General features: G+C 39.5%; 3 protein-coding genes across 8 annotated transcripts in view; 1 reads left to right on the top strand and 2 right to left on the bottom strand.

Annotated features, from left to right (window-relative positions):
- The window catches only part of LOC128889207 (mannosyl-oligosaccharide 1,2-alpha-mannosidase IA), a 546,492-nt gene extending 539,354 nt beyond the window's left edge, over positions 1 to 7,138 (bottom strand). Inside the window, exons 1-2 of the mRNA XM_054146639.1 lie at positions 6,622 to 7,138; positions 1,299 to 1,520 (exon numbers count right to left, since the gene is read on the bottom strand). Coding sequence (XP_054002614.1) covers positions 1,299 to 1,520; positions 6,622 to 7,014 — 615 coding nt within the window. The 5' untranslated portion in view covers positions 7,015 to 7,138. The remainder of the gene's footprint in view (positions 1 to 1,298; positions 1,521 to 6,621) is intronic.
- A 5,672-nt stretch (positions 7,139 to 12,810) lies between these two features.
- LOC128889205 (neprilysin-4-like) lies at positions 12,811 to 20,663 on the top strand. Of its 2 annotated transcripts, XM_054146637.1 has the most exons (18): positions 12,815 to 13,096; positions 13,963 to 14,123; positions 14,795 to 14,956; positions 15,298 to 15,381; positions 15,607 to 15,818; positions 15,913 to 16,107; positions 16,245 to 16,358; positions 17,069 to 17,210; positions 17,487 to 17,604; positions 18,189 to 18,279; positions 18,442 to 18,618; positions 18,706 to 18,806; positions 18,877 to 18,935; positions 19,136 to 19,187; positions 19,265 to 19,332; positions 19,405 to 19,550; positions 20,064 to 20,225; positions 20,475 to 20,663. In XM_054146637.1, exons 1-18 carry the CDS (start codon positions 13,077 to 13,079, stop codon positions 20,652 to 20,654), a joined length of 2,244 nt encoding a protein of 747 aa, XP_054002612.1. In that variant the 5' UTR covers positions 12,815 to 13,076; the 3' UTR covers positions 20,655 to 20,663. The 2 variants fall into 2 exon arrangements, with proteins under 2 accessions (XP_054002613.1, XP_054002612.1); XM_054146638.1 differs by lacking the exon at positions 20,475 to 20,663 and having other exon boundaries at positions 12,811 to 13,096; positions 20,101 to 20,191.
- A 406-nt stretch (positions 20,664 to 21,069) lies between these two features.
- The window catches only part of LOC128889197 (protein split ends), a 101,529-nt gene continuing 96,053 nt past the window's right edge, over positions 21,070 to 26,545 (bottom strand). For all 5 annotated transcript variants that reach the window (XM_054146608.1, XM_054146609.1, XM_054146611.1 and 2 more), the window contains one exon: positions 21,070 to 26,486. In XM_054146608.1, the coding sequence (XP_054002583.1) occupies positions 22,507 to 26,486 (3,980 nt within the window). In that variant the 3' untranslated portion in view covers positions 21,070 to 22,506. The remainder of the gene's footprint in view (positions 26,487 to 26,545) is intronic.

Raw genomic sequence — 26,545 nt, 5'->3', positions numbered from 1 at the left:
GGTTCACGATCGATTAATTGTTGAGAGAATCGTGTTCTTGATTTTCCCTCGTAATTCCCAACGAAAATCTCGTCACCCACAACAGTGGATGTTATACCGCGTGTATCTTTAATTTTATTTGTCGCATTTCAGCGAAAGAATTATTATTCGTCCGCGAAAATGAACTGCAACATTTTACTGCTTATTCAATGGATCGTTGCGCGAACGTGCGAATCTTGTTCCGCGATTCTCCGGCGATTTCATTTTTATTACGTGAAAATCGAAATAACATCGGACCCCAGTCGTTCGTTTTGCGTTGATTTACCAAACTGCGCCCCGTTTCGCGGCTGCTGGAAACGCCATTAATCGGAATATCCATGAATGTGCATACTGTATTCTCATTTATACGCAAATGCAACCGGTGCAACAACGGAACCGAGTCGACGTGGAATCGGAAACTGTTGAAATTTAGTTGGAAAACGGAAACCAAAACCGCGCTCTGGCTATCTCTAGCGGGCTCTAAGCTGACGAGAATGCTTTGCAAACGAGGCACGAGAAAAAAAAAAAGTGGAAACTCCGCACAGTATTCTATCAAGGAAAAATTGTATCGATTTAAATCATTTTCGCGACAAACCCCTCCGTCGAATATATTATACAAGTTTCTTGTTCGATATATTATAAATTATAGTGAGACACTTCGGGTTTAATTAGGAGACTGATATTGACGTTCCAACTTTGTTTAAATAAGATTTAAGTTTTATAAGATCAGGGGTTAACGGTGACAAAGTTTCTGTACTAGTTTGGGTGCGATAAAAAATCGTTGCTTCGGTGTAATGGCAAAACTTTAACGGTGGAATTACCAAGGTGATCTACTTGACGTATGTACTATGCTGAGATGAGAAATTGGCTAGCGAGTCTGATTAGTGACAATCTTACAATATAGTATAGACTATAATATAGAATTTTATAGTATAATCGATGAGTACACACTGTTCTCATCTCTGTATTGTGTTTACTGTAAAGTTTTTTCTAAAGTCACTCCATTACTATCAATGCTTTTACTGCAATTTTTAGAAACCATTGTTCTAACAGTTCTCCATGTAATTACAGAGATATAATTGTATGTATAAAAGGTTGACCTCTGTAGTTTTAATGTTAATTGCCACAGTTGTCCAAAATCTTCCCACTCCAATTAGAGCAGAGGGGTATTACAGAAAATGATAAAGCTATGAAACAATAAAGATATAGATCAATCGAGGACGACGTAATCGAACACTTCTGTGGACTTGTAACAATGAAAAGGAAGGCTCAAGACTCACCTCTTTCACCTTGTCCCTTCGCTTCCTGGCGACGGGGTCCTTGTCCTCTCCACCAACGGTCAAAGGAAGCTTGTCCGCTGGCGCGGGCGGCACAGTCTCCAGGACATCGTCCTTCCGGTGAACCACCAAAGAGGACGAACTACTCGCACGCACACGCGAATCACCTATCACTTCCGGTTTTTCCAACGTCTTCTGCTGCTCGTACGCCTCGTCGATCTTTGCCTGAAATTCGGAGCCCACATCGTATCGCGGATCGAGATTGTTGGACGACGATAATTCACGGATAATTACGCGCGATTTAACTACTCGCGAGCTCGTCGATTTTAGGATTTTATGGAACTCTCGATCAATCATTTGCGACCGCAGATGGGCACAATTTTCATCGAATTAACCCTCTACAATCCCAAGTGCTCGTAGGTCACACTCATTATCTTCATTTATTAAATCTACAGCCAGTCCCATAAGTATTCGTACCTTCAATGTTCATTGAAAAAGATAAATTAAATGATAGACGTCATGTTTCCAAATAAATTTTTTATTATAAATGCATACGTGTGTAAAGTTTATTCGTGTACATATTAATAATGAAACATTGATTTGGAAACATGAAACCTAATCCCATCAAACCTTAATTTAGACAAATTTCTTCAATAGACGTAGAGGTTACGAATACTTATAGGACTGACTGTGTCTATTAAAATCTTAATATTAAATCTATCATTTTCTAATTCTATTTTCAATTTATACTAACTGTACAATTTCTCACACAAGCCTGAGTACAATTGAAAGTTTGTGTTTAATGTACCGTTGATATACCATTGCAAGTATTTTAGAGGGTTAAATAGATAACGAGCAGTTAAATTGAAACGGGGAAAGGAGAGGTCAGTAATTTGCGACACAATCTCTTCAATGCATCAACATTCCCATTTATTCAACAAACGATTCCATTCGTATCGAGACATTTCTTCCGATGGTTACAATAATTTTGACAACATCCCATCGGTCCGATATTCATTTTCTGTCCAAAACCATAAATGGCCAAAGTTCTCATCCAAATAAAGCAACAGTCTATCGGTTCCTCGCCAAATAAGAATTAAGATAAATATTGCACAACGAACAAATAAAAATTCACATTCGTGAATTCTCCGTGAGAAAAGGAACACATTCAATTTTCGAAACCAGCGTCGCGAAAGTGCCTCAAAGAAGAAAGTTCGCGGGTCGCAAATGGTTAATACAATATTCTCGAGATGCAGTCGGTCGCTTCTGTGCAAAATCAAATTTCCTCGGTTTGCCGAGAGGCCAGCGTATTTATCTGAATACCGCCGTCCGAATGGAATCTCGAGACGACGGAAATGCGCTTCTTTCGCTTTGCTCGAAGAAAGCCGCGATACTCTCGAGTCGACCACCCAGATTACGCGAAAGAAAAGAGAAACGTCGCCAGACCGACACCTTTAATCTCGTTTCGCGCCGCGATTAAACGCTTTCGCGCCCCATCGAGCCAGTGGTTCTGCTCTCGACGCGGTCAGATTTCTGTTTTGCCAAGTTCTCGCTAAACTTTACAAGTTCGATTGCTTTGTGTTAAAAAATGGGGAACTCTGCGCAAATTTAATCAGTAGTGCGTATGTTGCGAATAATTCTACACGCATGAAACAAATAGATTGATTCCTAGATTGGTTCGCTACTAATAACATTTTTATCGAATAATAATCAACTTCATATTTGTCCACGGCTACTACCTGCAGTAACAATCGCATTTCTCGATGCATTTTATGTAATTGCATTCTGTTCCTAACAAGATTAATTGCAATACGTAATGCGCTTCCTGAGATGCGAAGTGCGTAAACGTAATCAGTACTTGATCTCTTGATGGATAAGGTTGACTCACAAATCGAGTGTGCAGTTGTCTCTATCGCGTAATTACAGCTTCAATGAAAACTATTTATCTTCGCAAGCCTGTACATATATGCTTATTCATTCAATATGCTTCTGGTATGAACGGTACTATAGTACCCTAATAACGTTGATACTACGCGTTACAACGTTCCGTTACTCGCGTTCCTTGATTCATTAAGCGTGAGCTGAAGTTCACTGAATCTGTGAGAGATATGAATCGTTACATACAAGAATTTAAACGTGGAAAAGAAAGATAAAGACAATGCCAGTACGTGTAATATTTTAATGTTGGGAAGGTTGATCTCAAGTTTTCGAATAGCAAACTATCCAAGAAACAATAAAATACTATAAGTATCCAACAAAGAATTTCTATAAAATACAGTTCCACCTGGTATAATAATCGAAGTAATTAACCCAATTGAACCTCTGAAACGATCCATACGAGCGCCTAACGAACAGTTACGTGTGTTTAAATCCGTCCTCGACTGACCTACATTTAATTCAATTAAACGAACTGCACCGCGCTGCATCATTATTATACGTACACGTGGCATAATACGAGAAATCTACGATATTCAAACTGAATCCCACGATCGATCCGGCTTAAAGGGAAAAAGTGAGTTTTGAAAAAATAATTGAATCCATCGCGAAAACATCGAAAGGGATGTATTTTCATTTAATTTCTGAGAACCAGGCGTAACTAGTGAATGCAAATCGAGGATAAATTCCGCTATTTCATGGCGACAGGTGAAAATGGTGCAGTTCACCTGCGAACGCTATCTAATTTATCAATTGGATTGGAATCTCGCGCTCGTCATCGCTAATTAACGTCGCTGATAAAACGATACGCCTTCAACTTCCCGTCCACGTGAATCGCCTTATTACTATCGCTTTTATAACGTCAACTAGCATTTATGCGCTCTGGAATTCATGCGGAAATGAATAGGGAACTCTAAATAATTGCTCGTTAATCGTATCGATACCAATGACGCAAAGTCAAGGACACAGGAGAGCGAATTAACTATTGCAGAGACAAAACATGTTCTATAAACAAGATTAAAGTATTGTCTGCTGAAATTCCTTTTATTCGAACAAGAGAATTTAGCCGTGAACTTGAGAACAAAAAACAAGATTATATTGGTTACTACGATCAGATCTTGAATGAAAAATAACGAAGAGTATCCTAATGTTTATTAGAATCTCTTTAAAATAGCTGTATCTCGCCTGTATTGAAATTCTGACATAAAATAACTGGTCGTTCTATTTAAAAAAAAAAAAAAAAAAAAAAAAAAAAAAAAAAAAAAAAAAATGAAGTTGACCATAATAACTGTAACAAAAAGTGGACTCGCAAAATGTTACTACGAGTTCCTAAGCTTCTCCTAATCAGAGTATCAAAAAGAAAACAAATTTGAAATGGTCCACTACCAGAGTTAGGCAAATCCTTGACTACGATTACCTGAAGTAGTTCGTCTTGTTTCCTTTTTAGAACATTTTCCACAGAAGGAAACAAGACAAACATCGGGTAATCGTAGTCCAGGGTTTTGCCCAACTTTGTCCACTGGTACTGAAAAATATTAGAGTGATCGAGTCGTGTCGATCACCCGTTATACATGTCGGCACAAACGAAAGCGTCTCGAACGAGGGTCGCGTCGCTGCGTCGGAAATTGTGCTTTGAAATTTTAGGGCGAGAGTCTATTAACGTTGATAAAACTCGTTCTCGCGAGCGTGATATTGGGCAGCAGTGGGGCGAAAAATTAGATAATTCGATATCCCGATCGAACGAGGCTCACGCAGTCACGTTTACACAATTCCCTCTTTAAATCGGAGTCACGATTCTGTGCCGTTTCCGTATAGAGGATCGGTGAATCGCACGGAGCAACGCAATCGAACGAGCAATAACTCAGACTTTCTCAGACCGTGCTATAAATATTCCCTGTTACGTAGAACGTAGATAGAACGCTTCGAAGAACTAGACAAAAGCTAAAAGGTAGAACCTTTCATTCTTTTGCATTTACAGCAGTGGCGTAGTTGGCAAATCCAAGACCAGCACGATAGAATTCAGAATTCATAGGGGATCTTTTTAATAATTTAATTAATTTCGTTAAAAATTAAACTTTTTAAAACTCGTGTAACGTTAGCTAAAACTAGATAGGTATTTATCAAGAAAAGTAATCGATATAATTTCTGAACAAATACTTAGTAGATCAGATAGTATTTGTATCAGATAAGTACGGAACTTTCCAATGTTTACTATGTATTACAGGGGTTATATTGACGAGGACGTCTATGGTCTACAAAAACAATACAAAATTGACTAATATTAGTGGCTATTGTTTCTAATATTCTCTATTAATACAGGACTTATATTCATTCAAAAATCAAAAATTAATTTCGTTAAAAATTTGGAGCTCCTTTAGTTTAAAGGACCACGTGTTTCACACACACCGAGCCAGCCCTGCCTAGTTACGCCGCTGGCGTCCCGCGCAATTTACTCGACGATCGAATCAACGAAAAAGGAAGCCAAGTGCAAAACACGATACGCGAATCACCGAGCGATCAAATACAATCGAACCGATCGATAGTCAACGAAATCGAGCGCGACGGGACATTCCTGTCGATGAACATTCCTGTCGATTCCATAGACGTCTAGCTCGTGCCAGTTCAGGCGATGACAGTTACAGTTATTTACATTGAACGGCACGGAAGTGTCACGCGAAAGAACGTAGCATACCAAATGAATTTAACGCAATGATTTTTACCCTTGCATTCACAATTGATTAAACGCCGTCAGGAAAATATTTTCGTGCGCGTTGAATTACAAATAAGCGATACTTGGAGTAACTTTTATAAAATATTCAAGGGTTTCCTAAATAATTTGTATGTAACTATTCGTAATAAAACAGACGTTTTCTAGTGTATGTAAGAATATATGCTACCACAATTGCTATGAAAAGGAGCACAATGCATAGATCAAAGGTTCAGATGACAGTTGTATCTCGTTCACTAATATTGACCGTGTAACCATATGACTATATTGGGAATGAAAGGGTCAGAAATCTTTTTTTAGCCCGAGCTTAAAGAAATTAAAGAACCACTGATCCAACGATTCACGAACCGTGTGAACTTTTGGAGCGTTACACGCGCGCACACGTGTCCCCGCGACACGTCACAATGGCCGTATGTAAACAAACAGGTCGCGAAAGCGTGTAACACAGCTGAATAATTGGAGCGCGGCCAGACGGACGACGAGGAAACGGATAGGAGGAAACGGTTTCCCGATCAGACATCGAATCGGTGTCAAAGGAAATTTACACGTATAAAACGTCACGAGGCGACAGGGCGCCACGAATTCGAACGGCAGGGGTATTCGATAGTCGAGTATCGAGAGTCGAAAGAGGCGCTACGTCGAGACGACAACACTCGCGCGGACCTGAAGCTTTAGCTTGTCCTCGATGACATGCACGTCCTGATGATCGACACCCTCGTGTCCTGGTGGAACGGCGTGAGGATACCATCCTGACTCCTCGAAGGGCCCCTTAAGAACCCCTTGTAAACGAGGTGGCGCCGGTATGAGCAACTCCGGTCCCGCTTTCTGCATGTGTTTGTACACACGGTAAACACTGTTCACGGCCGCTCCGCTGGTACCCGAACGGAAATCCGGCAAAAAGAAGAACGTACCGAAACACACGACACCGAACGACAAAAACACCAAGAGAATCAGGTACTTCTCACGCGGACGGAACGACCGTCTCGTGAACAGAGGCGCCGGGGCACCGTTCGGGAACCGTTGATACGATGGCAGGATGCTCGACGACGTTGTCATTTTCGCGATAACGTTCGCACCACTCGCTTCACTTATCGCGCTTTCCCGTTTACACGAACAGACGAAAAACACCGAGCACTCGTGCGCGTTGTTGCCCTTTTCCTAGCCGTCGCACGCCATTACGAATCACGGTGGCACGCGAGCACCACCTGCTCGACGAACTTGACACTTGGACGCGACGGGCGCGGCTATCAGCTGGCCGCGACTTACGCGTGAACTACGTCAACGAATCCACTCGAGGAATGCCATTGGTCGGTAACCTACCATTACGATTTCTTCGGTCGTAACGCGGGAATGCCCATTGGTAGGTATTGCAGATTTGAAGAGAGGTTACGCAAAATGGCCGACAAATATTTCCACCTCGGTTTGAATATTGAAAAATGTCTCAGATAGAATTGGGATGGTTTCGTGTGAGACCCATTTTGATGTTACTACATTTTTTTGTAGATAAACACATAGAAGACGTATGAAGGTTATTAATGTTTCTTTATATGGGATGTTTTTTACTGCATTAGTTAACGCAACTTGACATTCTCTATAAAAATATATTAGACTGCTTATGTCCAAAAAACTGTTAGTTTAAACGTTTTTCATACGTCTTCAAAGAATAAGTTTTGAATACATACCAGTTCTTTCAAAGCAGAATAGATGACAGAGAAACAGATGACAGAGGAACAGATGATGAATAAACAGACGACCACTTTCCAGACCAGTTTTTTCACTTGTGCTAAACAAAAAAAATATTTACAAATTACAAAAACGCATATACACATGTTTGACACAAATATTACATTTCAACTTTCATTTTACTTTCAATTGTTTTACTTATTAAACTTGGTTTCCTAACAAAGTATACAGTCAGTGTAAGAAGTATTCATACAGCAACCCATTTAAAATAAATGGTTCCTGTACGACTACTTATTACACTGACTACACTGATGGTTTTTGCTTATGAGAAAGAATAGGAAAACGTTAATTTTACGTTTTATGTACAACAGAAGAGAGTATAACAAAAGAAATATGAAATCTTGCAATGAAAATGTAAAACTGAAATATAAAGCTTCATTGAAATCCATTGAGTTATTTTGACGCAATGTTAACGCATGTTAACAAATATTCGTAGATTGAAAGTATACGAATATTCGAGAAAAATTGTGCGTAGTTCCTTGCATATTACTGTAACCGTGACTCTTTTCTTTCTTACAGGCAAGCAAATGGAAGTTTGTAATATTACGTGACGTGAGAAAAACGTCGAGAAATTTCGAACACTGAAAATCAGTGACGTAAATACGACGTTGTTAACTTAATCCTCTTGCAGGCCATATCGTAATCCGCTATTGTAAACACATGCTCGATCGAAGCGTTCAGTTCTTAGAATTCTCTGTATCCAATAGCTCCCCAATAACAAACTTTCCTTACCCTTCTAACCGTTAACCATCCCCACAGTCATGGAAAATTACCAGCGAAATACGTTTACGTTTGAATTTCTGACAAACTAGCTTTTCACCTTACACATTTGTATACGTAATCACGAGCAGAAAGTAAATTTCACAATACTAACGCTTAATTAATTATTAGTCACGAAAGCACAGAATAAATTTTATGAAATTGCACAGTGATTGTTGTATGCACATGTGAAGTTAAGATTTACGAAACTTATTTTCTACCTTTGTTCTGCATCTGTAAAGAAATGTAAGCGAAAGCTATTGAATTTTTACAATAAAATTAATGTCTAACAGTTTGTGGTAAAGCTCATGTAATTCTTACATCGGTTTCGTAATATTTTACAGTTAACTTTGTTTATCTGAGACATAAATACTATTTACCGTTCCTGTAATTCTATGAAAATGGATGATGTATTGTACATACTCCATGAAGCCTGAAAGTAATATTTGTAAGGGATCCTTTTCAGACTTTATACGTACGTAAACGTTGAACAAGATTAACGTACGGGGAGAATAATATTGAAAAGAACTTGCAAAGAATAACAAGAACTAACCGATATTATCTATCCTACAACTTGACACACGATTGTAAGGAATATTCAGGAAAATCAACGACGTGAGTCCAGAAAAATCCAGATTCAAGAATCGTCCAGTAGGTAATTGAAAAAGGACACGCGATTCGTTGTCCTCGTTGCCGTAGCCATTTGAAATAGTCGCTATCGTTGCCACCAGATGTCGTCTACGTCGCAGCCTGGCCAATCAGCACAAAGCTCTTACTTTTAAATTAACAAATATTGTAACTACTCTTGCACACACAATCGAAAGACAATAAATTTTAGAATTTAATGACACCAATTACATTCATATTTATCACGTATATAATACGATTAATCGTTATGCGCAGAACAAGCAACGGTTACATCGATGAATAATGGCAGCACCGTCGTCAAGCGACAATGAGTTGCTTGCCGGCGCGGTCGCGTTCCTCAGTCGAGTTTGAACAGGCGTCAACATGTGTTTCTATCGTCCGTACTATAGTGCTATTCAATTCGTTTCATGTGTTCCGATCAAGTTCAAGCTAGGCTCGTAAATGTGAATTGTTTCGTTCAACGTGTTATTTTGTTTCAGCAAGCTCGTGTCCGCGATTTCGCGAGTGAAATTCGGGTTCGTATTACTTCTCGGAGAACCACGGTCCCCTTTTCCATTTTCATTCCTTCTTTATTCGTCGGTAAAGTGAATGTTGTATAGCTCTCGGCCGTAACGTCGTACGGTGACGATTGTCATTGTCTTCGTCTCTTTGACTTGGTCAAACGAAACGTGACAATTGCAGTCGTTATCGAGACGAAACGTGACTGAAAGGTATAGAATTGTGCTGCGCTTGACTCTGCTTCAACCGTGTTGCGTGCACCACTCTTACACGACCCGATTCGCGCTGTGGTTCGGCAGATTAATCCGTGTTTCCTTATCAGCCTCTTAGTAATACGATTCTTCGGAATCGGGCTGTAGGATGCCACAAGTGTTGAGTCGGCACCCATCAGGGATCTTTGCGATTGCCAATGAATTGCTAGCGATTGAATGGTTCTTTCGCAGATGTGACTGAACCTGTTCCTTTGCTTTGGTTCGTTGGCATCATTCGCGTGTGAACAGGTTAGAATCCGATTGTCTATAGTGTTTACAATCCTGTCTCCCATCCACGTGGCGGTGGTTCGAACGAGAAGGAAACGAATACTGAATTCCACAACTCCCAAACGCTGGAGTTTTGATTTAGTTTCGCCTCGAAACGTTATAGGGAGCCTTCCTTGTTGCAAGGACTGCGATAACCAGAAACACATTCACGGAACAAAAGCATTAACTAATCCATTGTTTCTCTATTCTTTCAGCGTCTCTCTCACCTCTAAGACGACCACACCACCAACATCATTAGCTAGCTATAGTTCAGGGATTGGCTCACAACGAGCGAATTTTTTGAGCCAGGGAAATAGGGAATTAGTAGGACGTAGATTGAAAAGGGCATTTAGGCGATGGTTAGCACGTCTATCCCTTTTCCGGGTAGGTCACAATTTCTTTATCGAGATCGCCTGTCCCAATTGGGATGGTCGATTGAGATACGTTGCGATGATGTCTTCCGCAACTTAAACTTTGCAAAGGAAGGGTGGATGAGATACGACGGAGATAGGGCGAGTCACCTTTTGCGGCAACCTCCACGTGGTGTGATTTGGGAAGTTTGTATTACTTTTGTAGTACAAATTTGCTAATGGCTGCTACTATAAATTTTTCAGATTTATTGTCAATGTTTTGTCTTGGTAAATCTAAAAACAATTGTCAAGCTGTAGAACTACAGTTATTTACATATATAAGTCTTTTCATTTGCGTGTGTAAGTAACATATGAGATATTTCCTCACATGCTTGCACTTGTTAAAATATTTTTACAGTTTACACAGTTTTTTCTATTTCCGGGAGATTTATGATGATATGCTCATATGGAAGGTATTAGGTAATTTAACCAGTTTCATTTCTTTCGTATCAGAGATTCTTTCTAGCAATTCTTAGTTTTATTTATATCATAAAGTTATGGGATTCTATATTTGGTTTTGAATGAAGTATGATTAAAAATGAAAGATTTATGGTTAGAAAAGAATATTATAATAAATGTAAATTCAAGTATTTACTTAATACATCGTAAATGTATGGATGTACGTATAAGATTTCAATAAGTATATTCCTATAGTTTTCATTCAATTAACGTAGAAGTGCACCTCTCCAATGCTTTCGTTCGCATATTGCTTAGCTTATAAAATGTTTTGCAAGCAAGTTACTAATTAAACTTGAATTAGAATTTAACGATTAAAGAATATCATTACGTTAGATTCATTTGAAAAAACCGCCACTCTGGGAGCGCGCCGCAGTGGCGCCATCGGTGGTACAACGTCCAAGTTTGTTGTGAAAATAGTTCCCCCTGTTGTTACTAGGTGGCGCCACTAATTAAAAAATCGATAATTTACATAAAAATGATGAATTATTCATAGAGCAACTTAATAAATGCATCAAATGTACTCGGAAAATGGGTGTTATGTAAAGTATATACCTCGTGCTGTAATAAATTAATTGCATCAGCGAATGAACGGGACAGCAAATGGTAACACCATTTAGCGGCGAATAGATTTTATGAAATAGTTCTACTTGTTGCATTCAGATGGCTCCACTTGTATATATATCGACATTACAGGATTGCAACAAGTTTTTTTTATTAAAAAAAGAATGTTTTTGATCGATTTTGATGTGCCAATCAAACATTACGAGTTCACTATTACGTATTAGAGTCTTAAAATCAATTTTATAGCAGTTTTATTTTAAAAGTATACAAATGGCGCCATCTAGCGTTAAAAAAAAGAAACTATTCCACGACAAACTTGGGCATTTTCCCGATAGAGGCGCTGACCAAACACCGAAATTAGTTCGGTCTATCTACCGCGAGATGGCGATATCAATCGCAACCACGTTGGGGAGCGATTTGAGCACCGTTCGATTTATTTAATTTTAATTAATCTTTACTCAAAACCAAGATGGTTAATAGTTTAGTGTGTCGATATAGAACTCAAAATCACTCTCCTTCGTGTTATAGGAACCGTATTTAACTGATCAGAACAGATATAACTTGTTAAAAGAATTATTATAGCAATGCATTCAACTTCCCCTTGGTATGACTGTTTCATAATTAAGACTTGTTTATGTGGTAGCAGTATGTGCAATTATAAATAAGAATAGAGAAAATTACATCTTAAACTATTACTACAATAAACAATCTATGTTCCATGTATCTATTTGACAGTGACATTCATCTTAATCAATTGTCGAGACTGAGCAGGATTTAGTGCACTTTCAATTGAATTTTTAAATATTTATAAGTATTCATAAACTTACCTGTATATTAAAATATTTTTCTGTGAATTTAGAATCATTGTTTCAATAAATAAAAGTGTCTCCGAAAAGAGCCTGTAGGATATGGTTTGTAGTAACAATCAACACTCAAACTCGTGAAGTTTATCAACGTTGAGTTTTAACAATACAAATTATTCGCCTTCTAACAAATTTAATATTACAATATGTAAAACATTATATCAGAGACTATTGTTTACTCTTTAACTTTACTTTTTTACAAAAACTTTCTTTATTCTTCGTGTCCCATATTATTAAAACGAAAATCAACATAAAAGCAACCAGAAAGTGATACTAAAATTACTATGCAGCGTTCAATAATGAATACGAAGGAAAATTATTATACCTGCTCGGAAGTAATCGTTTGTGTGCACCGAAAGAATGATAAAAACCCGTCGACGATAAGGCTCGCAACGAATTGACTCAGTGTGTACTAGTTATCCGGATGTCGCGAACACGACGATCGCGGAATCAATTATTCCTCACGTGTCCCGATGACAACTGATTCATTTCACAGAATATTGTTCGGTAATTAATCTTGCATAACGATCCCAACACCCGACCAAACCAAAAAGAACGCCCGAGCGACGCGTTCGCTGGAGAAAGACAGTCTGCTTTGCGACTTTTGGACAGCTCTTCGTCTCGATTGATCAGTCCAGGACTTCACTCCTTCGACAACCATGCAGCTCCTGTGGCTAATGTAAGTGATCGCGCAAGAATAAAATCGATCAGAAGTCGCGTTAACGATTTAATTCTTTCCATGGCATTTCGTTTAACGTACATGGCAGTGAATCATCGTCGATAATACCACGGTCAAACTACAACGTGGCTAAGAAGCAGATGAATTTAAAGCAAAAGCGAATGAAACTTGTATGCGGGTTGTTTAGAAAAGGCAAAGTATTCCGAGTTATTGGATTTGTTGGTCTTTTGCTTTAGAATTAAAATTAGAATCTTATTTTATTTTTGTCTCTAACATTCGATGCTGTTTTTTATTTATTTGATTGATTTAGAATTTTATTTTTTAATAGGTTTATACAGGCTTTGATACCTACCTTTTGGGAAACCCATTTCTCGAACTAGTAATGCACGTTCGTTTTGGAGACGAGTCAATAATTTTTTGTATTTCGAAAATGACTCACAGAGGAGTCACGATTTATTTAAAATTCTCGACACGCAAATCTATACATAATACAAACAATATAGTATAAGTGTTGCCGCAATACTGTATAGCATGATCGACACGTGAATCACGCTGTGCACTATCAATCTCGACACATCAAGTAAAGCTTCCTTTGATCAACTGTTATTTCTTTGTGAATCTCAATGAATATCCGTTACGTAATTGAAGTAATATGGCACGCAGGTATATTGTTGCAAGTAATGTATAGCGCGATTTACATGTTAATCACACTGAAACAGAGAAGGCGTTGCGACGGGGGACGTGTTTTTTCTCTGAACTCTGTCACTCTACTCCACTTTGGTTGCTCCATACGCGGAAGGAATTATTCATGAATCTGACGATGTTATTTTCCTCTCTTTTTTTTTTTTTATTGTTTGTTAATGCAGCTGTCACTTAACAGCCGCGGCAGCGGCGCCGGCCACACTGTCGATCGCAAAAATCTGGAGGCTGTCGAGTACTAGGAACGACACGGATGCGCGTCTGAAACACGACTACCGCGAGGATCGAGAGCAGAGAATCTGCGAAACGGGTCCGTGCAACCAGATCGGTATGGCTACGCCGGTGACGTAACATTTACATAAGTTACAACCATTTTTGCAAATGAATGCCATTATCGAACAAAGTTTTACTGCCTTCTGCTCGTCGCAGAGCACAAGGTGATGATGGCAGTTACGTGACTGTTCGAGGGCAGATAAATTGCTCCAAAGTGGAGCCTTCTTTGGGAATTAATTTTGAGGAAATGAATGCAAGTCCAGACTTTTCCTTTTAGATTACGTTCATATGTGTCTTGGAGATCGAGAAAATATTTTTTTGGTTGTAGACATATGCTGATTAAAAATGGCACACCATGCGTTTGATCAAAGGGCCATTTTTAAGAAGGTCGCTTGGTTTTGCAGCGATATAATGTTTAAGAATAAAGATATGGAAATTTCTTTAAATGTGGTTATTCTATGAACATGTAACTTCGTATTGAGTCTATAAAAAATTGTTTGCAGGCTGTAATTTCTAATAGAATAAATACACTACCTCCCTCTTTCCAAGAGAAGTGGATCATTAAACTTGAATTTGAAGAACCTCGTGCTGTGCCATTTTTAATACACATAAACAAATACCTAAATGCAATTTTTCTTAATTTTTGTGGGGTATATTAGCATTGTGTAAAAGGATGGAATTGTGCTGCTTTAACTTTTTCATTTTAACGTTCCTCGTGTGCCACAGCTAGGAAAATTCTGGAAAGCAGAGACTCGTCCGCGGATCCCTGTGAAAATTTCTATCAATACGCCTGCGGTTCATGGGAGAAGCATAATCCTATACCAGACAACGAGGTCGAATGGTCTGAAGATCAGATCATCATGGAAAATACGTACAAACGCGTCAAAGGCAAGCAGACAGTGTTACTTGTTGAACTTCGCGAGATTGAATAACAAAAATGCGAATCATCCAATGCTTTATTGAAATTTCGGAAGTGTACAAAAGACATAAACTAAGAATATTACATAATGATTAGATATTTATGTGTCGAATATGTGTAAAATATAATATAAAATGTCTCGAGGCAAAGAAAGTAAAGAAAGTTACGAAGAAAGTTGACCGAAACGTCGTAAACTAAAAATAAACATTCTTCCGCATCGCTCGTATTTACCAACAGTAATTACGCAATTTATCGTTCAGGATTCTTTGCATTGAATGTATTCAATTGTCTTTGAAACTTCTTTCATTAGATGTCCTCGAGCAACGCGATAAACCTGCTGACATTCTGCCTGTGAGATCGGCCAGGAAACTCTATCGCTCCTGCATGAACGTAGGTAAGAAAAATGGATGTATGCGCGTCAAAAAAGTTTACAAACATGAAATTAATTTCGTAGTATCGTTCATGATGAAACTCTACGCACTCGTAGCGTACGCGAGTATGAGGAACACATACGAAGATTAATTTATTAAATCTATAGAATGATGCGATTACGAGCAATTTAAAGACAATTAATCGTATTTCGTTTCGTGTAAAATGCTACTTTGCAACGTTCCAACAGATGCGATCGAAAGAAAAGGCCTCAAACCGATTCAAGACATATTGGACTCCACTGGTGGGTGGCCAATAGCAATGCCAATTAGAGAGTGGAATTCTAACAAAATTTCTTGGCAGAAAATTGACAAGCATTACATACGGTTGATTGGCAACAGTGCCTTCTACAACATTGAATACGAAGCTGATCAGAATAACACGAAAAGATACGTGCTCACAGTTAGTGATTCATTTATTTAAAAAAGTATAAATTGACAACGAAAATGGTAATTAATTCTTGTGTTATTAATCAGAAGATTCCGTACAATTGCAGATAGATCAGGACACTGAGTATCCCTTAGCGACTAAGAGAGATTTGAGTAAAATATTCAACGATAACGACACGTATGCTCTTGGCTTGTACCGTATAGCTGAAGCTTTCGCGAAAGGGAAGGGGTACGATTTACCTCAAACCCAGCTGATCAATGACGTCTCAAAATTGGTGAACTTTGAGATAGAACTCCTACAAGTAATCATTCTGTTCGTTTATAAGTACTGTACGAGATCTTGTAGCTAAAATAAATGATTAACGCGTTTGTAGGTCGACTTAAACATTTAATATGATTTGTAATTGAACACTCGATACAATCATTTCTGTTTTCACAGATCATCGAAACGGGGAAGGAAGCACACTTGGCTAACGATAACTATAAAAAAATGACAATCGGGGAACTACAAGAATGGTACAACAGTCTCGGATTTAAGGCTGCCACGTCAAAAGTAACATAATTAATTTCGACATCCATATATCTTGTTTGTTAAACTAATGCAAAGTTGAGTTTTCTGTCGTTATTGGTCGTATGTATATTTATCTTCTAAAACATGCTGCGGAGGATTGGTAGTGTGTATAAATTAGGCCACTTTTTATTTTCTCTCGAAAGATGCATTTTTATTGCAGCAATTTTTTGAAGCATCAACCTACAAATACGAAAATTATAATTTTTTCAAAGCAAGAAAGTATGAACGAGCATAAGAAGTCTAAACAGAAATGAATCCCTACTACTTATTATGTTTTATTTGTTTATCCATTGTAATATCTTGATTTGTTTACCAAGGGAAAAATGATAAAATAAGCAAGTAATCATTCAGTTCTGTCGGCGTATACAGAAGTTTCTCGCTCGAGTAACGGTGTCAACCTTGCAATACTATAAAAACGTAAACGCAAGAAAATAATTGTGAAACACAAGTGCATTCAGTCAGATAACAAATAAATTCACAACTCTTCAAAACTAAGCCTACCACAAATCGCAATCAAAATGTCACTTTTGAGACTAACTAGTACTAGTCGCCATTTTTTCAACTCAATTTTCGTGATGATTTCTTTAAATCGAAAATAACACAGTCAGTATGACTCGTCGACTAGTACCACGCAATTGAAAATAATGATGGCGAACGACACGATGTACTAGGTTTATGATGAATTCTTGTAGATCAACTTCCTGGAAGAGATACAACACGTGTTCATGCTGGCTAATATCAGTATAAACGCGTCCGAACCAATTGTGGTGTACAACCCGGAATTCCTCCATAAACTGGCGAGGCTGCTTGGAAACACTTCGCGACGTGTGCTTGGTAATTCTGTAATTACACAAACTGTACGAACAATAGTAATTTACGTTCGCCATTTGTATCCGTTGTTTCCCTGACCGCAGCTGGAATGGTTACGTGACCGCCATATCGCGATTTAATGTTTCTTTTTTTTTCTGGTCATTCGTGCTACAAATAGGCGAAATTCTCGTTTAGAGAAAATGTTTCGAGTAACAATTCGAAGTACCTTGAGGTTTAGCTAAATGTTTTAAGTAAATGTTCTAAATGCCACTCTTACTTACATCGGTTTTCTTTTTCCAGTAAATTATGTCCAATGGAACATGGTGGACAAATTTCTGCAGTTTACCACGCAAGAGATGAAGGATATCCGGTTCAATAGTTCCTTTTCGTCGTATAACATTTCCAACTATACGCCTCGGTATTTTTATTCCACTATCGTATATATCGTACTTGCATTTGAATATTTATACAAGTAGATTATAACATAGACTTATCCATTATCAATTAAATAAAATGTTGAATTCGAATCGTATTTCAAAATGGATGGTTATAAATTTAACTCTTCGGATTATTAACAAAACAGAAACTTTAATGATACACAAGGCAAACAATTGTCAAGGCTATGTTAGATCAGAAATAATGGTTACAATGCATGCATTCTAGAGAGCTCTGTGATCTCGAGAGACCTTGAACATTTCTGTGTCATGTATCGTTGAATTTCTCTTCTCTGATATCATCGGGATGGATCAAGTTGGGCTAGAGATCATCCTCAGGAAAGATAACGTTTTTATTTTATCAGATCGCATGCGACAAGATTGATTAATTCGTTCACCGTATCATTATTTCATCAAACAAGTCGTCTAGTTATTACCTCAAACGGGTCGTTTCTTGGTATGTCTAGTACAGCGTGCTATTAATATTAAATATAACTTGCATCAAGGATATTTCTCATTTTTGTTCCAATTTTATGAAAAAAAGAATCGACGTTGAATTCGTTTCCAGATGGGAATCTTGCGTGATCAACATGAAAATGAAGGACGCAGTCTCGTACATGTTCGTCAAAGAGTATATTCCCAATGATGTTATCGAGAAGGTAAATTCTATTTTTCATTAAATCACACCTCACCCAACATTGCAATCTTTATTATTCTAAATAACGATTGTAGTTCTATTTTTTATAAATATATTTAATATTAACTGATGGAAGCCTTAAGGCAGGGTACAGGGCTGACAATTTTTTATTCATTATTTCAAGACAAAGGAAATGGTTAAAAAAATAAAAGAAGAACTGAGGCACCGCATAATGCATACATCTTGGGTATCGAAAGCCATGAAGGAAACTTTGGCGCACAAATTGGACAACATCGAAACCCAGATCGGATATCCTGACTTCTACAAGAACGATCAAGATATGATTCAATACTACGAAGGGGTAATGCATCCTGATCAATTATAATAAATACAAAAAATTAACGGTCAAAAATTTCTATGAATTTACATTTCTTATGTTTTTTCGCAGTTGAAGATAGGCACTGACTATTTCCAAAATATTTTAAACTGTGATAAACACGAGCTGGTGGTTAGTCTAAAGAAATTCCTAGAACCTGTTGCACGAACCCAGTGAGTTTCCCTTAAATATTTGCTTTGAAATAAAATACAATAAATAATCATTTTCGACGCTTCTATTTAGGTGGTTAGATTATCCTATAACCGTTAACGCATTTTACACTCAAACGGTTAACGCTATATGTAAGTATCTCGGTAAATAAAATAATTGCTCTTAATTCTTGAGATTGTTGTAAATTAAATTAGTAGCTTAACGATAATAACCTTTTCAAGCTGAAAATATAAACGAATCATTGAACAGAAAAGTAATGAAATGTTGTATATAAAAAATGGTAACTAATGCATTTCACATCCCCAAGTCAATGATTATTTAATTTGTTTAGTAATACCAGCCGCAGAATTGCAAGATCCATATTTCACGCCACTATTGCCAGAGTAGGTATCATTGATCAAATTATTCCACACTTTGTATGTTGGTGGTTAAATATATTGACGAATGTGTGTTCTATTAGCGCAGTTAATTATGGAGGAACTGGTTTTGTAATCGGACACGAATTGTCTCATAGCTTGGATAACGAAGGTATCGTCACCGATATCGGTATTATAAATTTAAATAATTTGATAGTAAATGATCTATAATTTATTCATTTAGGAATTCAATACGATACCGACGGCTACAAGACTTCGTGGATTTCTCAGGACGTATTGGACGAATACGAAGATCGAGCGACCTGTTTCATAAATCAATATGGTAATTATACTCTTGATTCCATGGACCAAGATGGAAACCATATTCAGGTAAATTTGACCACTATTCTTTCTAAAATTATTTCTTATATTAGTGAAAAGAGTTCTCAGTTATTCAAAGAACATCGAGTCGTTCATTTAAAATGTGCAAAAATAAAATTCAATTATTTTATTTCATTTGTATCGAGTTGAAAGTGATACAGAGTGTTTCATAAAAGCGTAGGCGTTTCATTGACCCAGTTATGCCTAAAGTAAAAGTTTGAGGCCTTGTAAAATGCACAAATTCCATTGCTTGTTCATACTACAATATCCCAGGACACAAGATCAGTAAACAATAATAATTATTTTACTCTCAGAAGCACTTAGTGGTTCTCTATGAACGTATCAGTTTTAAACAAATATTGTTTGCATAACACAAACGCATGTAAATCAGGAACAAGGACACGATAAATGTAAACATAAACCTCTTCAATTATTTTTCTCTACCTGAAACTCACCTTTGAAGCTATGTACACATTTCCTCAATATTCGATTTTCGCAATAACAAAATTGAATTCTATTCAGCTGGATGGTAATTTAACCAAGGACGAAAACTTGGCAGACTCGGTTGGTTTGCAAGTAGCTTACTCGGCTTACAAAAAACTGACCAAAGGGAAACCTGAAACGAAGCTACCTGGATTAGAAGACGTTACCAACGACGAGTTGTTCTTCTTAGCTTTCGCAAACGTAAGTTACACTACGTGCAATTAAATATACAAAATACTTTAGCATTATTCTAAACATTTTAGCACTACGTTAATAGAATTCAACATTTTCGTCGTCAATTTTTGCAATTTATTTTTCAAAGCTTTGGAACCGTATACTTGCAACAAACTTTAAAAGGAAGTTAATTTACTTACCATACGTCGAATGCTAATTTCTCAACAAATATTATTTGAAGGCTCCTCGACTAATCAGCATAATTCAATTTCATAGTCCTGGTGTTCATCGATGAGACCAGAGTACGAAACAGAAATAGTCAACAATGACGAGCATAGTCCAGCAAAGTATCGCATAATAGGCTCACTTTCGAACCTGGCTGCGTTCTCGCAAACCTACAAATGTCCACGGAACAGCTCCATGAATCCACAAAATAAATGCAACCCGTGGAATTAGTTGAATTGCCATGTATATACTATTAAGTAGTATGAATATACTACTTAATTTTGTATAAATTTTCCACGAACGCGAATAAATTTTTTCGACGGTAAAACATAGTCTAATTACTTTGTAGTTAACGTTTATAGCGATTACATATCTATAAAAACGTCTTGGTCGATTTAGCCTTTAAAGCAGTGGTTTCCAAACTCTTTCAAAACTCATTTAAAATTACGTTGCTTTCCATCTTGATTCATTTACTTTTTTACTCGTGGTCTAAATAATTTAAAAAAAAAACCCTGGATACATGAAATGTTAATATATTTGTATAATTTGTATAATTTTGTGAAATTCGGTATCAGTATACGTTGTAAATGTATGAAAATCTTCGACTTAAGGCATTAGTGGTTTCAGGGAATGAAACACTTTGTACAAGTGTATTCTGACAGCGCTTTATTCAATGTCATACGGGAGGAAATCAAGTATTTCTAAAACAAAATACTCATACAAAATGTATAAAATCGTGGATTTGTACATCGATCTAGCACGTAGACAATCGTATTGATGTAACGTAACCGTTAAGTACACAATATATATTTATATGTATAACATCAACGCCTATCAACATAAAATAAAACTTCACGCTTTCATCAGAGATCATATTCCCTCCACGCTCTCCTCTACGTTTACGCGTTTTTTTTTCTTTATTGCGACTAATCTTCAGCGCGGCCCTCGATACGGTTCTCTACGTTTAACGATAAAATTCTATGTAGCATGGCTAGTATCACAATTCTGACAATCTGTCTCGCGAACGAAGTACACATGTAGAGCCAAACGTGTGCGTAAAACTGAAACGCTCGCTCCTAGAAACCTAACTCTCTTAAATCTAACTTAAATCTAGCTAAAAACGTCGAATTTATACAGAAACTTAAACAGTACCGCGGGGATAATCGTATGTACAACAGAAAAGAAGAGAAGCATGTAATAAACAATAAAAAAGGAAGCGTAACCTAAGCGCGAAATAACAATTGTTGTATAATAAACGCGGAAAAAACTCGAATACATTCTTTCTACACGATCTACCATAAATTACAAGCGACGCTAGATACATCGTCAATAATACAATATAATTAATAGCTGCTCGACGAAGGTCTCCAATGATACAAGGTCTACATCTAATCTTAACTTTGTACAAAGCAGGCCAGGGCTTCTCGCTATTTCCATTACATCGGCTGCGGGTTTGTCTACAAGCTCTATTTAAATTAAATATACGAACTCGCTGCCGTTTCCGATAGTTAGATTAATCTGTGCAACATCGTCAAAAGTAGCGAAGCAACAATGGTAAAATCCGCCGGAAAACGTTGATAAACGTTCCGGTGAACAAAACATACAAGGAACGTTGTAATAAAACTTGATATACAAGTAGAGCATTGAAAAACATTAGACACATATTTTAATTAAATAGGTCATTCACCCTCTGAGGGTAGTTTTCACCCGTTGAACATTGTGCTTACTGGCTTGTTGTTTAAATTGACCAGTTTTCAGCTAACAAAACATGTTCTATTACAAACTTTTATAAAAAAGCGACGTAATCGCCAGTGTCTCGGTACGATTTATATCAAAAACATGTTATTGTTTGTTAAAAATTAAACTTCTTTTATATTAAACATTTTTTTCTATCGCCGTTAGCTTGCAAGAAATTTAATTAACCAGGTATATGGATCACAACTTCAGGGGTAGTTTCACCTTTTAAAAAAGAATATCACCCGACATAAAAGAAATACGTGTCTAATATTCGTCAATACTCTACCTGTATGTCAAGTTTCATTAAAATCGACGCGCTGGGTGATAGTTCCTTGTGGCCGCGACTTCAGTTCTTCGGCCGGAAACGGGACATGTAAAAGTCGCAGTCAGAGCAGTAGATGGCAGGCTCGGTTACCTGCTTCTTCCTGCAAAGGTGACACGGCGCGGTTCTAGCCGCGCTTCCGACAACGGGTTTCTGCAAAGATGACTGAGTTTGAGCAATCGTCGCGTTGCCCTTGCCAGCTGACACGAAGTGCATTTGCTTGCTCTGTTTCGACACAGGCGGATGCTGATAGGTGGGGTATTTCATGTTGGACTGTATCTGACCGTTCTGTAGCGGGTTCGGGTAGGTCTGATTGGGCGCCAAGATATTCTGTTGGTCAGCTTTTTGCGGAGCTCTTTGATAATTCTCGTGCCTCTGCTGATAATTCTGCACACCCTGCTGCTGCTGCTGCTGCTGTTGTTGGTGTTGTTGTTGTTGTTGTTGTTGTTGTTGTTGTTGTTGTTGTTGTTGTTGTTGTTGTTGTTGTTGTTGTTGTTGTTGTTGTTGTTGTTGTTGTTGTTGTTGTTGTTGTTGTTGTTGTTGTTGTTGTTGTTGTTGTTGTTGTTGTTGTTGTTGCTGCTGCTGCTGCTGCTGCTGCTGCTGCTGCTGCTGCTGCTGATAGTTGTTGGTCGGCGGATTAGGGGGCGGTTGGTACTGAGGCAACGGCTGGCTCATCCTGTTCTGCTGAGGAACGGTCTGATAGGGATAACCCTGATAGGAACTGTGGGTGGTGTACTGATTCTGATAAGGGCTCGGCGATTGGTTCGCTGGATAAGCGAACTGCTGCTGAGAGTGCTGCACTGTTATTGGACTCGCGTTGTGATTCGCGATCCTCTGGTTAATGTTCTGTTGCTGTTGCTGCGACATCTGCTTGTTCATCTGATTGTGCTGCTGCTCCAGCTGGTAGTACGTTTGGTAGGTGTTTTTCTGGCACACGGGTTTCTGCTGTTGCACGTTGTTCTGAACGTACTGCCCGTGAATTTGGGTGGGATAGGGGCTAGCTGGTTTCTGGGTCTGCGAGATGGGAATAGTCTGATTCCTCGGATGAGATGTCTGAGTCTGAGGATACGTCGACTGGGATTGCAAATAAGGCATATACCCGTTCTGCGAGTACCTTATTTGCTGCTGCAACTGAGGAGAGTACGAGGTGGGAGGCTTAGAAACATTCGATATTCCCGAATAAGTCTCCCTGACGACGTCCTGACCTTCGTTGACGTACGGACTGCAGTGTTTCTTCTCCGACAGCGATCCCACCGATTCGTTCGAGTTCTGTCTACCGAAAGTAGGCTTGATCGTGTCAGGTATTGGTATAGGGTTCACGCTTCGCAGTTGATCTTGATAGGGAGTCGCAGGTACGCTGTCAGCCTCGCTCTTCAGAGGAAGAGTCTGCTGTTGGAATTTGATGGCAGTGCAATTCTCACGGTTCAGTTCCGCCTCTTGCAAGCTTCTGATCTCTCTCAATACTTGGGCAGTCTCTGGCTTGTTCATCGCCGATCGTAGAACCCTCTCGAGGATGGGATTTGGGATATAGGAGTCCTTTTCGTCGTCCTCGGCAGTGGCCACGAGGACGACTTGATCGCAAAACGACACGCTCTTCTTCTTCCCTATCCGTCGTTTCACCTTTCTCGGAGCGATGTCCTCCTCGCTGGGCAGGATCGTCGTATTCTGAATAGTGTTCTGCATGGCAACTTCGCTGATGTCATCTTCAGGATAATCCACTGGCAGACCATTCTCGTGCGGCAGAGTCAGAGACATGGACATAATGGCGGCGTTCAGTCCACTCTGCTGAGCGTTAACGGGGTTGGTGGGAGCCGAGGTCGAGACGAACGTGTTCTGACTCGAACTCGACTCGAAGCTCGAATTCAGAACGGACTGGCTCGAAGAAGTCTCAGGTTTGGAGAAGGTTGCCAAGTTTTCCGAAGAAAGCTTCACTGGTCTCGACTCCTCTGGCTGCTGAACGTCTTGGGACATGTCCACCAAGGGAGACGACGAAACGCAGTTGATGTTTTGTTTAACAGAAATCTTCTGGTCTGGTTCAGCTTTCGCCGCAGGCTGCAATTTAATTTGCTCGAACCTAGCCGCCATGTCCTTAACAGACGAAACGACTCGCGGGCAATCGGGAACGTCGCGACTGGCTTGCTCGTAACTTTGCCCCAAACTGTTCATCATCAAATCGCTGGTTCGCCTCGCAACAGTCGAACCTGACATCGGAGCAGAACACCTCACTTTCGGAATATCCTGATCCAAAGGACTCTGCTTCTTCATCCTCCTTTCCGCCTGTTTAGCCTGCAACTCGCGAAGCCACGTTTCGCTAGCTGACTTCTCGTCTTCGTCATGGTCCTCTGGCCTTCTCTCCTCTCTAGCCTTGGAAGCCAATATCTGATCCCTTTTAATCTGCAACTGCGTCAACAAAGTACTGATCTGTTGATTGTCCAACTGTTGCTGACGCTGCTGCATGAGAATAGCAGTCTGTTGCTGCTGGTATTGCTGTTGGAGGTACTGCTGCTGCTGGTACTGTTGTTGCTGATACTGTTGTTGGTTTTCTTGGATATGATTCGGTGTATCGTCGATTGGTGGTGGCGGGGGTGGAAAGTCCTCGCTGGCTTGCCTCGAATGGGACACAGAGTGAATAGAAGGATACGGAGGCGGAGGGAAGTCCTCGCTGGGTTGCCTCGAATGAGACACGTTTCCGTTTTCAGGATACGGAGGCAGCATTTCAACTTGGCTCGGTTGCTTCACGGGACTCTGTTCGTTGTGCACGTCTGCTCGAGTAACCACGAACGTTGGCTCGTACAAGATTCCGTTGGCATACTGCACCACGTCATCTTGAATCCGAGGTTTGTTATTATAATTGGATTGGCACGATGTAGGAACGTTGGCAGCGCTCTGTTCCATACCGTAGGTAGGTAAAAACGGCAAAGAATGGGATTCTGCGGAATAGTCGGCGTAATTGCCGCTCCTGTTGATCCCGTTGGAAGAATTCCCCGTGTTCACGTGATTCCAATAGGATCCATTCTGCTCCTGAGGTGGATTGGACGGGCACTGTCCCTCCGACAACGGGTACACCGATTTCTCGGATTGCTGCTCGTTGTGCACTTCACCCGAACACTTAGACTTGCTAAGCTGAGAAGTGGTCCTGAGCGGAGGAGGTGGGGGTACCTTCGCTACGTGTAACACTTTACCGGCGCTGCCGTGGAAGCTCTTCCTCATCAGACGACTTCTCTCCAGATTCGGGTTGCCCGTGCTGCTGGGGTTACCGCTGTTGCTCCCAGTGAACTCCAAGTGTCCCTCTGACAAGTAACCGCTCAGAGACTGGCAAACCTCGTTGCCCTTCAATCCAACGCTGGAATCGTCCACTGACTGCTTCGGCAAGGTGTTGGAGGACCCCTCGACGCTGGTGTTCGTCTGGTTGTCCTGTCCTTCCCGCAGATCCGGCATGCTCCTGTTCTTCCTCTTGATCAATCCACCCATCAACAGTTTCCTGCGTATCTTGTGTTGCTTCTTCCCTTGTTTCTGCTCCCCATTGGCGTTGTTCTGCTGGGAGTTTCGAGCGTTATTGACAGCCGTGTCAGTTTCTTTAGGCTTGTCAGCTTTCGTCCCTTTCAGAGAGGGCGACAATCGAGACGGGGCTATGGAGAAGTCTTTCGAGACGTTCTTGTTCCTCTCCTCGCTTCGAGCGCGCTTCTTGTCCTTCTTGTCGTCGTCGCAGCGTTTCGCGCGACTAAACAAGCCTGTCCTTTGAACTGGTCGATCGTACAGCATGTACTCCTCGTCCTCGATCACGTTCACGGCTGTAGCCTTGCTTCTTAGCGTCTTCTTCTTCGGCAGAGTGGCGTAGATCTCGATGCTCTTCGAGGCAGGTTTGTCCGCGATCATTGCTGGCGTGTTTACCAGAAGCTCGCGACTGTTCTGCCTGGAATGGCTTCCCTTGTCCCTCGAACTCTGTCGAGAGTGTTGGCCGGATTTACTGTTCTCTCGGGAATGTCTACCTTCCGGGGCGCCTTCTGAAATTAAAAATGCATTTTTGGACTCAGTGATTTTGGAATATTTTAAACTATTAATT

The sequence above is a fragment of the Hylaeus anthracinus genome, unplaced genomic scaffold (genome assembly GCF_026225885.1).
Source record: "Hylaeus anthracinus isolate JK02 unplaced genomic scaffold, UHH_iyHylAnth1.0_haploid 11997, whole genome shotgun sequence".
Lineage (NCBI taxonomy): Eukaryota > Metazoa > Arthropoda > Insecta > Hymenoptera > Colletidae > Hylaeus > Hylaeus anthracinus.
This window is presented reverse-complemented; position numbering and strand designations above follow the sequence as displayed.

Excerpts from the sequence above, each read along its gene's own strand:
- LOC128889205 (XM_054146637.1), top strand. The coding sequence starts at position 13,077 with ATGCAGCTCCTGTGGCTAAT. Across the intron at positions 13,097-13,962 it reads ATGCAGCTCCTGTGGCTAAT|CTGTCACTTAACAGCCGCGG; the intron begins GTAAGTGATCGC and ends TTGTTAATGCAG. Across the intron at positions 14,957-15,297 it reads TACGTACAAACGCGTCAAAG|ATGTCCTCGAGCAACGCGAT; the intron begins GCAAGCAGACAG and ends TTCTTTCATTAG.